At 45.7% G+C, this 12073-nt stretch overlaps 1 protein-coding gene across 2 annotated transcripts; it reads left to right on the top strand.

Moving 5' to 3' along the window:
* The first annotated feature begins 211 nt into the window (after positions 1-211).
* On the top strand, positions 212-5017 carry LOC139591672 (skin secretory protein xP2-like). Of its 2 annotated transcripts, none has more exons than XR_011679715.1 (3): positions 212-1769; positions 3844-3891; positions 3978-5017. XR_011679715.1 is itself a non-coding variant. In XM_071430544.1 (3 exons), the coding sequence occupies exons 1-2, from the start codon at positions 232-234 to the stop codon at positions 3850-3852; spliced, it is 1152 nt and encodes a 383-aa protein (XP_071286645.1). In that variant the 5' UTR covers positions 212-231; the 3' UTR covers positions 3853-3891; positions 3978-5017. The 2 variants fall into 2 exon arrangements, 1 of the variants encoding a protein (XP_071286645.1); XM_071430544.1 differs by having other exon boundaries at positions 212-1374.
* The last annotated feature ends 7056 nt before the right edge of the window (positions 5018-12073 follow it).

Raw genomic sequence — 12073 nt, 5'->3', positions numbered from 1 at the left:
CACATATATACACTGGGATTGGGGATCATTTTTTGAGAGAGAGGCAGAGTATTCCGCTCTCTGCGCTCCCCTCCGGGCATTCCAGCGCCGCCCGGACAATCCCCTGGAACGTCCCGGGGATCGCTGAACCGCGGGGGGCGGGACCGGGGCCGGCCAGGGGCGGGGACTCGGCTCTGGCCCCGCCCCGCGGCCCCGCCCCCGCCGCGCGCGCCGCCCGCAGCCGCCGTGCCGATGCCACGTGGGAGGCGGCGGAGCCGCCGCCGCCGCCGGGCCGGAGTCGCGGCCCCGCTAACGCTGGGGACGGCGCTCGCCGGCCGCCGCGAGGAGGGGAGGTCGCGGAGCCCCCGGGACCGCACCGGGATCGCCGAGACCCGATGGGTGCTCGGCGCGGTGGCGCCCGGGTCGCGGCTCGGCCTCCCGGGCCTAGAGGCGCTGGCGGCGGCGGCCGGGCCTAGGGGCGGCTCTCCGCCCTGGGCGGCGCCCTCGCTGCTGCAGGTGCCGGCGGCGGCCCAGCCGGCCCCGCGGCGGGACGGCAGCGACCTGCCCGCCGGCGCGCCCGCCGCCCTGGCCGTGCTGCGGCTTCAGCCCGGCGCCGAGGGCTCGGCGCGGGCGGCGGCAGCGGCGGCGGCCGGGGCCGCGCCGCGCCTGCGGACCGTCTACGTGAACCCGCGCTGGCTGGAGCGCCAGGCCGCGCTGGGGGCGGCGGCGGCGGCGGCGGCGGCCGCCAGCCCCTGCGCCGAGGCGGCAGCGGCGAGCGGCGCGGCCGGGGCTCCGGCTCCGGCTCCGGCCCCGGCCCCGGCCCCGGCCCCAGCCCCAGCCCCTGCTCCGGCCCCGGCCCCGGCTCCGGCAGCGGCGGCGGGGCAGGGCGAGGCCGAGGCGGCGGCCACCCCCTACGTAGGGTTGCGGCGGCCGCTGGGCTACAAGTTGGCCAAGGCCACGAAGGAGCGGATCTGGCGGGGGGAGTTCATTGACCTCTTTTCCTTGCTCCACACAGAGCTGGCCCCCGAGCACGGCCCGCGCCCGGGGGACACGCTGGACCAGTGGGTCTCGGCCTTCCTGGTGTACGCCAGCGTGCTGTGCGAGAAGCACCCGGCGCGCTGCGGAGCCATGTTCAAGTACCTGGACACCATCCGCAAGCTGCACGCCACCTACGGGGGCACCTCGTGGATGAACTACGATGAGGATTTCCGGCGGCGGGCGGCCAAGAACCCCTCGCTGCCCTGGGGCGACGTCGACTTGGACCTGTGGATGAAGTGGATGGCGCCCCTCAAGTCGCTTGTCCCCAGACGCCTGCGTACTGACAGCGAGACACAGGCCTCGCCGGCCCAGCCGCCACCGCCGGGCCAGAGCCCCAAGCAGGAGGAGAAAAGCCAGGTGTGATGGGCCGATGGCCGCGTGTTTCTCTGCTCTGCTGGCTGGGCATGGTGCTCCCTCGGATGGGAAGAGGAGAAAGGGGCAGTTGGGGTGCCCTTGTCTTGGTCGGCAGCTCTCGTCTCATGGCACTGACCCTTTGCTCGTGTTGACCTTAGGGACACGGTATCACGGGTGCCCAGCTGGCCACCGTGAGAGGTGTGCACGCGGATGGATGCTCTGAGCAAATGTTTGAGCATTTTTTGCTCCACTCACCAGAAAATAGGAACCCCATCAATTCCTTCTTCTGGTGTATTTTTGCATTTTCCTGAAGACATTAGAAGAAAGATTTTCTGTGGTTTTGTTCTTTTCTTCCGAGTTGTCTTTAAAAATCAACTTTCTCAGCAATACAGTTACCTGTATGTAAGGCAAAGAGTACACTGTCCTGTTTCTATGGGAGCATGTGGGCAGTTGCAGACAGCATGGGATGGCAAAAAATTGATATGAATAAAGATAAACTTCCAATAAGAATGGCCACAGTGTGCAAATTCACCACGATTTGAAGATTAAACCTGTTTTGGGGCTCACTAGATTTAATCCACAAGTTAGAGCCTGTTTTGTGGGAAAAGATGAGTGTGATTAGGAGAAGCAGGGAGGATTTTGTGTACTTTGTTTGCTTTCAGTACAGGCATCACTATATGCATTGGTATAATCTGTGGTGCATGCAGGCAGGTCTGCCCTTTCTCCTGCCTGAGGCACGATGCTGAGCTCCACAGCCACAGCGGGCTGCCTGTCTGTATGAGGGGTTGTGCTGCTTCTCTTACACCGGTGACTGCAGTCTGCCAAATCCCCAGCACAGAAAATTCAGCTGAATGCTGAGCTTCATGCCAGCTGAATGGTGACAGAGAGATTCTGTTATAATGGCTATGTTTATTTCTAATTAACTATTTTTTACAATTGTAGAAAGAACCTTTGCTTTCCAGAAGAATTTTTGTTGCTTTATCAGATGCTGTGCTTGTCTGATTGCCAGCACAGGGGGACTAAGTTTTTTGCTTTGACTCATGTTAGCCTGGTGCCTTTTCAAGGCATCTGAAAGTGCTTGGTGTATCACAGCAAGTCTTGCCTTTGGTACATATCAAGAGTAACTTCTCTAGGCCAACCTGTGACAAAGAAAGGGAGCAAACACCACGCAGTAAGATAGATAAACCCAGGCCTGCTGGCCTTGCACCTTCTGTGGTTGATGCTCTGTGTTCTGCAACTTTTTCTGATATGTCTGTTTACATTTCTCCATTCTCAAGGTGAACAGCTCAGTTCTTGTTTTCCTACAGATCTTATGTGAGCACCAGATGGGCAATGGCTTATAGCTTTCATCTCATGTGAGACTGGACCTTCAGCTTGTCATGTTAACCACTCTTGTAACTTCTTCCACAGCAGCTGGTCTGTCAGTGCTGAGCTTTGCTGGGTTTTCTGCTGAGGCACCAGGGGTCCCAATCCCCTTTGATTTCATGGGAACTTCCTAGTTGATTTTTATGAGTGGCATTGTTGTTTTTTTTCCCCCAGAAAGTGTAAAGAAAAAAATAAACATGTTTATTTTAACTCTTACAAAATATCAAAAGTTTAATGTTTGTAAAATGAGTAGTACTTTAGCAGCACAATGAAAAAGTAAAACTTAGGCAATTAATTGTTATGGTTTCAGCCACCTTTCTGTTACTAGAGCAGTTTTTAATTGGTAGCATATAGTCTCTTATAATGGTTTAAAAATGTTCTTAAATGAAATGATGGTTTAGGCAGCTGTCGAATGTAGATGAGGCCTAGGATAAAGCATGAATTTGTCATTGGCATGGTCATAGCAAGGAAATATTTTCTTGGAGGTGACCTATGTGTTTCCCCATATCTCCCCAGTTTGTTGCAAGCTCTCTTTTTGTTGTGTAAAACTACTTCAGCACAATAAGATGTGACATCACACTTGGGCAAAAGAACTGGAGAAATAAAATGGGAGAGAATAGCCTTTTATGGCCTCAAGACTTTGGACAGAACCTAAGCTTTTCAACATTCACACTGTCAAGAGGAAGAGGAGGTGTTTTACAAAAACCTTTTTTACCAGGCTGTTATTTTGAAATTATTTTCTTTTTGTAGTTTCGAGGGATAGTGTTAGGCAGCCTGACTGGATTTCATTCCCCCTTTTAGTCCAAGACTCCTTGAATTTCAGTATCATTTAATTTAGTGCCTGTATCTCTAATTCTGCATTTCCACAGAGGGTTAAACAGTAAAAATTAAGTCAAAGTGTAGAAAGCATTGTGTCTGAGCACAGCTGTCCTTTCTAAGGCACTGGTGAGGAGCTGTAACTTTGCATTACGTGGAAAGAATAAAGTGAGAAATCCTAGTTGTAGTTTGAGTGCGATAATTGGTGTGTGTGTGTAGGATAGGTGAGAGTCATTCCTGCAAATTTATGTCTGTGTGTATAACTTCAGACAACTCTCTTTTTTTCCCCAGACTCCATGAAAACAGAAGACCAGTTGGGATGGGAGTCAGACTAAGTGGGTGAGTTTATTTATAAAACTGAATAACTTTGGATCTTAAATATTTGCAGATTTGTTAAATACAGAATTTCTTATTGGTGCCAACAGCCTGACTCCGTTGGTGTTTAAGTGGAGCTCTGGTATTCTAGTGCATTCTTTTACCTCTGCTTCTGTTGCGTTGCAAGCTGTGCTAGAGAAGACGTAGGAAATTCATTTTACCAATCAGCAATTGTAACAATGGACTACAAACCTGCAGAGCAAGCCAGTTTGCTGGAAAACAGGAATTCCTGCAGCGCAGCACTTGTCACAGACTATCCAAAGAGGGCAAAGATTCAGGAAGGTGAATAAATTGAACACTGGTTGAATGAGGTCAGGAACACTCTCCCGGAGGAGAATCCTGCCCTAAAATACTACTTTGAAAGTAAAAGCCAATTTAATGCGCAGATAAAACCTTCTCATTTGACCAAACTTGTGTGCAATCCTGGATCTTTGCAGATCACAACCGGACACTTCAAAACCCTATGTATTATATTTGTTTAAAAAAATAAATCATAACTTGTCTTGTTACAGCTGTTACTTTTGCCATTTCATTGAGAGTATCTGCAACATAAATGTGTATTTGACTCAGAAAAGTATCATACACTTGGGATAATAACTCAGGTTGTCAACAGAATTATTCTGTTAGGCTCAGTATCCTCTTTCCATTGTTCTGCATTAACCATTACTGTCATTGTCAGATAGCCCAATTGTGCATTACAAAATTCTTCATCAATTATAATGATTGACCTAAGTTATAATTTTGTTTTTATCCTAGTAGATTACTTAAAATCCTGACCATCAGACTAGACCTTTGTAGTCTGGTGTTCATGAAAATCTTTTTCACTGATTCACAGTTTTCATTCTGCATCTCAGCATGTTGTTTTTTTCTCCTTTATCCTTGCATACTAAGGGGTATGGTCAAGGTAATACTATGATCCAGTAATGCGCATGATGGTAAGGGTATGCCTTTAGTTGTTTCAGGAGAAAGCTGCCCTTATGTCCTCTCCCTTTCTCAATATTTCCAATAATATGCATAACATAAAGTGTTTGTAAATTGATATCAAACTGTTTGTGACTTCACCTAAATAAATTTTTATATTTAAATGCTATTCTTAATCTTACCGGGTTTTTTCCTCCCTTGTTCTTGTATTGCCACTTCGCTTTTGTATTCGCTTTTTTTATCAGCTGACTTTTTACACAATTTCTGGTTTTCAGTTATTAAAACACAACTGAATTTTAATTAACAAGTGAAAATAAATTAGCCTTTGGAATTTTCGTCCAATATTTTGCATAAAGACTTCATAATGTAGCTGTAGTTGTTGTAGCTTATTCATCTACCAGTTTTTGAGACAATGATAGTACATATTGGGCCTTGAAAATGAAATAGCTTCTGTACTAAAATACTTAATGGTCTCCAAAACTGATCTAGTGAATGCTGAGATTCCTGCATTTGATACAGTAGAATATAGAGCACTTTTACACGTTACAAAAGTACTTTTTGTTTTCAAGAAGGGGCTTAAGCTCAATCATCTGATCACTCATGCTATTTTTCCCTTGTCCTCCTGTTTTAAGAAATCAGAACATGGTTACTCACTGGTCTGTGCTGTGTTTGTTACCATCATTGCTACATGAAACACATGGCTGCTCCATCACTGCAGGGATCTCTCCCTGAGCAAGTGCTGTAGTGTCAGGATTTGGGGAGAGGTCTGGGAAGAGGTGGATGTGGAGTGAGGAAGAGTGAACAAAAACTGGTCTCATCTGTCTCCCTGATGAATTATACAAGTGTGGGTCTTAACCTACAGACTCAAAGCAGCAAGTTTTATTTTTTGTGTCTGCTTTGAAAGCAGCATAGCCAGCTGGAGTCTAAAACATTTTCTAATGTTCTTTGCTGAGTCCTTCTGCCAAGAATGTTTTGGGTTTGTTTGTTACTCTCTGCAGCTTTCATACAGTCTGGTGCCCTTCCTGGCGCTGTCACCACCCAGTCTCCTGCTTGCTGCTAGTTCTGGGTTGGACCACCCCGACTTCCATATCTGCTGTAGAGAATTGCCAGAGCTCTACCTTGCTCTCCAGTGCCAGTGGCTGCTTTAAAGTCACTGCCTGCTTTCATAATGAAGTTGTGTTTCATGTCATTGGCAGTGATGTTTTTGCAACATGTGGGACCTCCTCCCCTCTTTGCTGTTTTTCTTCCTCACTCTGAGCCACTCTGTAATTTCACTGTGGTACTTGTGCATCCTTGCATTAGGGTTTATTGTTGCATGTGTGCTTTGCCTCTCATTGCTGTGCTGTAAGATTCTGCAGGAAATTTCCTTCTAGACTAGATTCTCATTAAAATGTTGGACTTCAAGGCATTTCTTCAAATTTCAGCAGTTAGTTTACTGCGTGGATTTGCCTCTATCCTTGACACTGGGGATAACGCTTTAATTTAAAGTGCTGTGTGAGGATAGGGCACACACTTGGAGAGAGGTTTAGGATTGAGCATGATTCTGTTCCTCTCAGAGTAACTGTGATCTGCAGTGGAAACCAGTGATACATAGGGAGTTATTTTTCTACAAATACTATTTCTTTAAGTGCTGTTTCATAGCATGGGGGGATGTCTTTGGTATAGTTGCAATTTCTTATGCTTTGCTCATAAGATTTTGAGCATTTGTTCAAAGGTGCTGCAAAGCTTTTCCCTACAACTGATGGAATTTCCAGTTGGGAATATTTGTGAAATGTGTGGGAATTTATTTGTATGGGAGGACCAGCAGCTTACAGAAAAACAGTTTTCTCTCAGTTAACTAGAATTAAGGAGCATACTTTTGAGGAGTAATTTCAAATAAGTTTATTTCTAGGGATTTCTAGCAGGATAGCTTTTTTTCCCCACAGATATGCTTTTTCATGTGCTGGATTTATATGCATTGTTATTGCAAAGAACAAATCAAAACTAACACAGTGTGATTCTGTCAAAACACAGAACAAGTTGCAATGTAGGGATAAGACTAAAATGTGTAGTTCTTTCAGTAAGCTGACGTGCTTGGGGAGTTCAGAGTTGAGCTGCAGCAGAAGTAGAGTCAAATAATTGGGATTTCTAACTTCCACCGGTGTGCAGCAGTTCGGTTTGAGGTATTTAAAGCATCTGAAAAGACAAGGCTGTTACTACTCTTCTGGCCTTATTAGTACAATGATGTGTCTTTAAAGATAAGGTGATAGCAGAATGTTTTGTATGAGGTAGCCTGTTGCATCTGCAGTTGAGCAAAACTGCTTCCAGTATCTGATGAGATCTTCTCAGTGTGACTTCCAATTTAAGCTTCAAACATTGCTTTCCCATCTTCTGCTGTCTTGAATCATTGTACAAACTTGGTTATCTTCTTTATAAAAATCTGGTGAGCACAGCAGACATCTGAGAGCAGTATCTGATCAGCCTGTCTGTATTTACGGAGCCTTTCACACGTGGGTAGTTCTGCCAGGTTGTGTAGTCTAGCATGAAGGAAGTCAGAGAGTGTCTCAGTGTGGCTGGGTGGAGAGCACACAGGAGGCTCCCCAGCTACCTGCAAAGCTTGTGTGGTTTGGAGAAGCCAGTGGCATTGCCAGCATTCTTTTCTGTCCACTCCTCTGGTAAAATCAAACCCAAAAGCCCCAGAGGCTGTTGTAATGTAACCATTGAAGGAAGGGATGCAACTCAGTTCTAACAGCCTTGGTGTTGGTGGAGATGTTGCCTGGTGAAGTTACCAAACTTCTTTTCAGGTCATAGGCTTAACAGGGACTGCAACAATTGATAGTGTCTGTGGGAGTGCTTTTTGGTAACTCTTCCTACAAAGAGATTACGTCTCTGAAAACTTGGCTGGAGAAACGATAAAGATCTTATTTTCCACTCTTGTTTTGGTACCAAGGTTTGGTTTTTACCCTGTCATGAAGTTTAGCAGGCCTCAGCTCAACCCAGTAAAGGACACTTTATCCATAAAATCTAGGTCCAGGATTTTTTTTTCTTCCCCTGGAAATTCTCATCAAAAACACTTGGCATTGGTGCAGTTTAGCAGTTTACTGGGCAATCAGCTAAAGAGCAGCAGAGACTTAAATAGCTGGAATGTGTTTACAATGTCTTACTATTTGTAAACTTGAAATAATTCAATAAGTACTTTTACCTTTTTTGGTGGTTGTAGCTCTTTCTTTACTTTGAAGAATACTTTATTTTCTGCAACATCTCAGTGCACTATTGCTGTGTCAGTATTTCCAAGGCAGCAGGGGAATGTTTACATAAAAACACCAAAGTGTTTTCTTTAAATTTTTTAATTGCAAACATTTGCGTCCATAAAATCCTTTGCACAAAACTTAGGTTGCTTGTTATTTATTCCGTTCATAGCTAAACCTGGATCATATTAAGTTTCCAGAATTTTTTTTAAAATTTTCTGAACCATGCAATGTGAACATTTTATCTGAACCTACATCAGCAGGTGTAGAAGATTCCACCTGCCACTTCAAATGGCAGTTCTGACGATCTGAAGTCAGGAGTGGTTGTTTAAAACCAGCTACATTGCTTACATTGGCTGCAGTGTAAGTGCTTTTGATACAAGCACCATCTGCATTGCTGATACTCAGTGTCCATAAATGCCCTCTGTTACCCCCAAATATGAGGTTACATGAAGGTAGTGGGCAGTAAAGTGTGCCGATGTTGGTTGGTGGGGCTGCTTAGGTGATAACCTGAAAGGCAACATGGTGGCAGAGGACCTGGACTCCAGGAGTGTCCCCAGGAGTAGTTGTTGCTGGCATAAACAGGGACAAGGTGTGTCCTTGAAATGTGTAGCATGAGCTAAGAGTTCCAACCTCCTCTGCCTGAACTTCCCACCTTGCACTTGGGCATTCTGGCATGTGTCTTCCACCATACCTGCCTAGTCTCAGCTCCTGGGGTTTTTTTTCACTTTGTAACAGTGAAATGTCATTGATGGTGTGTGGAGCAAACAAATAGCACCAGGGCAGGCAGATGGTTCCCTGCTGTGTGCACCTCCCTGGGATGCTCGATGCAGTGCTAAGGGAAAAGATTCTTTTCCCCATCTTTTAGCTGTGGAATGTTAATTACACAAGTACTTAACAGAGGTGCTGGCATTACAAATGTTAGCAAGTCCACACTGGCAAAAATAAAGTAAGGTTGGTTTGAGGTGGGGAAATCTCTGAGGGTGCCTTTGCTCAGGGCATGCAGGTGTGTGTCTTGCTGCACTTGCTGTGACTGAGTGGACTTCAAACAATAGAGTCCTTGAATTGGGAGAAGCATGTTGTTTTCCTTGCCTCTGTCATTTTCCTTGTCCTTTCTCCCTCACCAGCACTCTCCCAAGTGGGGTATGTGACCTTGTTATTGAGCATTAGTGGATAACAGGGGAAATCTCACTACCATTACATGGGATTGCTGGGAGAAATGAGTGAGTTTACACCTGTAAGATCATGAAGTTTTTCCAGGAGCAGCACAAAAAATTTGGTGGTATTCAAAGGCAAAAATAGTGACTTTGAAGGTACCCAGTCTATCAATTATTTTCCCACTGAGGAAAAGAGAATGCAGCTTTATGGCTTAGTGTGGCCAGTGGAAAAGCTTTGGGCAGAATATCTCAAGGGGGTTTGGTTGCAGAAAGTAAATTACATGTGCACCAGTATTGCTGCAAGTGCTCTGTGGGCCAATATGTGAGCAGAAAAAGGAGCCCTGGCCAGTGGGTGAAGCTGACCAGGCTGTCAGTGATGCTGATCCACCAAGCTTGAGGGCATTTCATGGAACTGATTACAGAACTATGGAGCCCAAGGAGGGACCTTAAAAGACCACTCTTCTTCTTGTGCCTTAGCATGCTTTAAAAAAACCCCAAAACAACAGAAAACCACACAGTCACAAAGTACTTTCATTGTAAGAATGAAATACAGTTGCAAACACTTTTCAAGAGGACAGTGAGTGATACCTGATATGTACCATTTCCTACCATGCATTTTCTGTTTTAAACATTTTGATTACCTGCAAATGAAATGGAGTAAAATTGAATCTTTCAGTGTTAGAAAACAATACAATTTACCTGTGTGTTACGACAGGTATGTCTGTCTTAACACATAGGTAAATTGTATGTGTTAAGACAAAATGTTCTTTAGTTTTGTTAGCAAGCATTTAAAAGCATGTTTGATTTGTTTGGGGTTTTTTATCAGTGCTCAAGGCATTGAAAACAAACCCTTAGCAGGTTGCAACGCTGTTGCACTGCTGAGAACAGCACAAGTTGTTCACAGGCCTGTGTTGCACAGAGGTGTAAATAATCTCAGTTGTTCAGCATCAGAGGGGGAGGAATGGATGGGCACATCCTTTACCTGCCTCTTGCATGAGGAAGCTGTTTATGCAGGGTGCTTTCCCAAATGGAGAAGCTGAGAAGGAGACCTTGGGTCACCTGCTTCCCCACGGGTTCACTGCATCAGAGCTGCTGGGCTGGGATAAACTGTACCTTTTTGTTTCTCTTGATCTCCCCAGCCCACAGTCCCTGAAAGAGCAGTTTCTGCAGAACATGGAAACAAAGAAACTTTCCTTTTGTGTTACTTTCCCCCCTCTCCCTGCTCCAATTGTTCTGCAGCTTCAGTCTTGACACCGTGTTCTCTGAAGGTCCTTCCTGCAAGAAGTGCTGTAACTGAGAAACAGAAACGGCTGAGACGTTTACTGTTGAATTTCAGAAAAGTGCAATGCTACTTAGCTTTGCTAAGTCTGGGAATTGTTTCTTATAGCCTGGTTAATATCTCCCAGTGGTAGAGGATCAGAAAAGGTAAACCTACTTATTGCTGTGGCTTGTGTTGTCCAGGAGAGTACCACAACATGCCCTGTATATTGAATAGCATGAGCATGGGAAAATTTGGCTGTGGTAGGAGGTAAAAATTACTCAACAAATATGTTCTGGTAAGATGGCTTACTCCGTGGCTTAACCTGGCAAGCCACAGGAAAGTAAAACATGTCTTAATTCTCTTTCAAAATGCACAGCTTAATTTCTTGAGACAATGTTGTTGCCTTGAGTGTGTGTGCCTTTTTGATGTAGTGTTTTAAAAGTGATGATGCAAGTGATGGGCCCTGTCAAGCAAGAACTGAAAGCTTTGAAATGTTTGCTGTAGATGCTTCATCTGTGAGTGTGCTCTGCTTAAGACTACTGGTAATTAAATTAACTGATGTATTCATATTTTAATGCCTGTGAAGTTGCGCCACAGGTTTACAGTGTCATTATTGATTAATTATTTTATGCACAGCAGTCAAAGGATCTAATCTTCTGATTTGTCATCTCCCTTCCTCCACCCCCTCCCTCCTGTTTTCCCTGTTTCCCCCATCCCAGTCTGTGGGAGAGATGCCAGTGTGAAAAGGGAGCACCTCAGACATCGAGGTGAAGGCTGGACTGACTTAGGGAGCTTCAGAGAGTGCCATTTATCTGATGTTCTCCTCTCTGTTGCTGCACCTTGAAAACAGGCTGGGCTAGAGGCAAAGAGCCAGCAGCACCCGAGTGGGTCAGTGAGGAGGAGTGAGCCCTTTGAGATAGGTAAGGATGGGAAACTTGCCAATATTTAATAACTTTCACCTATGGTGTCCATTCTAAGGATTTGGTGAAGTAGGAAATGCACCCACCCCACACACTAGTACTTACACAGAGCTCCAGAAAAGGGGTGAAGTTTGGGGCTGGCTTTAGATTCCCTGCTTTCCCTCCTTGTCTCTTTGCCATGCTTGCTGCAGAGGCTTTGGCAGGAGGAAGAGGTCAGTTTGCCACCCGTGTTCCTTGTGACACCTGGCTTGTGGAGTTCCAGGTGATGCTGGAGCAGTTGGTGCTGCTGGGAGAGGTGGGTGAGCTGTGGCTGAAGGCTGGTGGGAGCAGTACAGGAAATCACATTGTGCTATGCCAAGGCTGCACGGCTGCCTGAGCTCATCATGCTCTAGGAGCTCATGGTGGAAGCAGAAATTTAGTTGATGTCTAGAAAAGATGAGTTTGGCAAATTTGTAGTAACTATTGCAAATTGTAACTACAGAGCCACAGGAGGTTGGAGAAAACATAGTCTACTAGGGGAAAACAGTAAACTAGGGGAAATACTGTTATTTGGAGGCCTCTTTCAAGCAGTAAGGAAATTGAGTCTGTAAGACTTTGTTGTGTTTCATGTTAAGGACAGTCAATACCGAGAGATAAATTATAGTGATGCATTGTGTAGAT

Source organism: Agelaius tricolor, unplaced genomic scaffold, assembly GCF_023055355.1.
Source record: "Agelaius tricolor isolate 1412-34295 unplaced genomic scaffold, bAgeTri1.0.p SCAF_7, whole genome shotgun sequence".
Taxonomy (NCBI): Eukaryota; Metazoa; Chordata; class Aves; order Passeriformes; family Icteridae; genus Agelaius; species Agelaius tricolor.
Note: the sequence above shows the minus strand (reverse complement) of the source record. Positions and strands in the feature narration are given on the sequence as shown.

What these genes read in the sequence shown, in the direction of transcription:
- LOC139591672 (XM_071430544.1), top strand. Translation starts at nt 232, where the DNA reads ATGCCACGTGGGAGGCGGCGGAGCCGCCGCCGCCGCCGGGCCGGAGTC.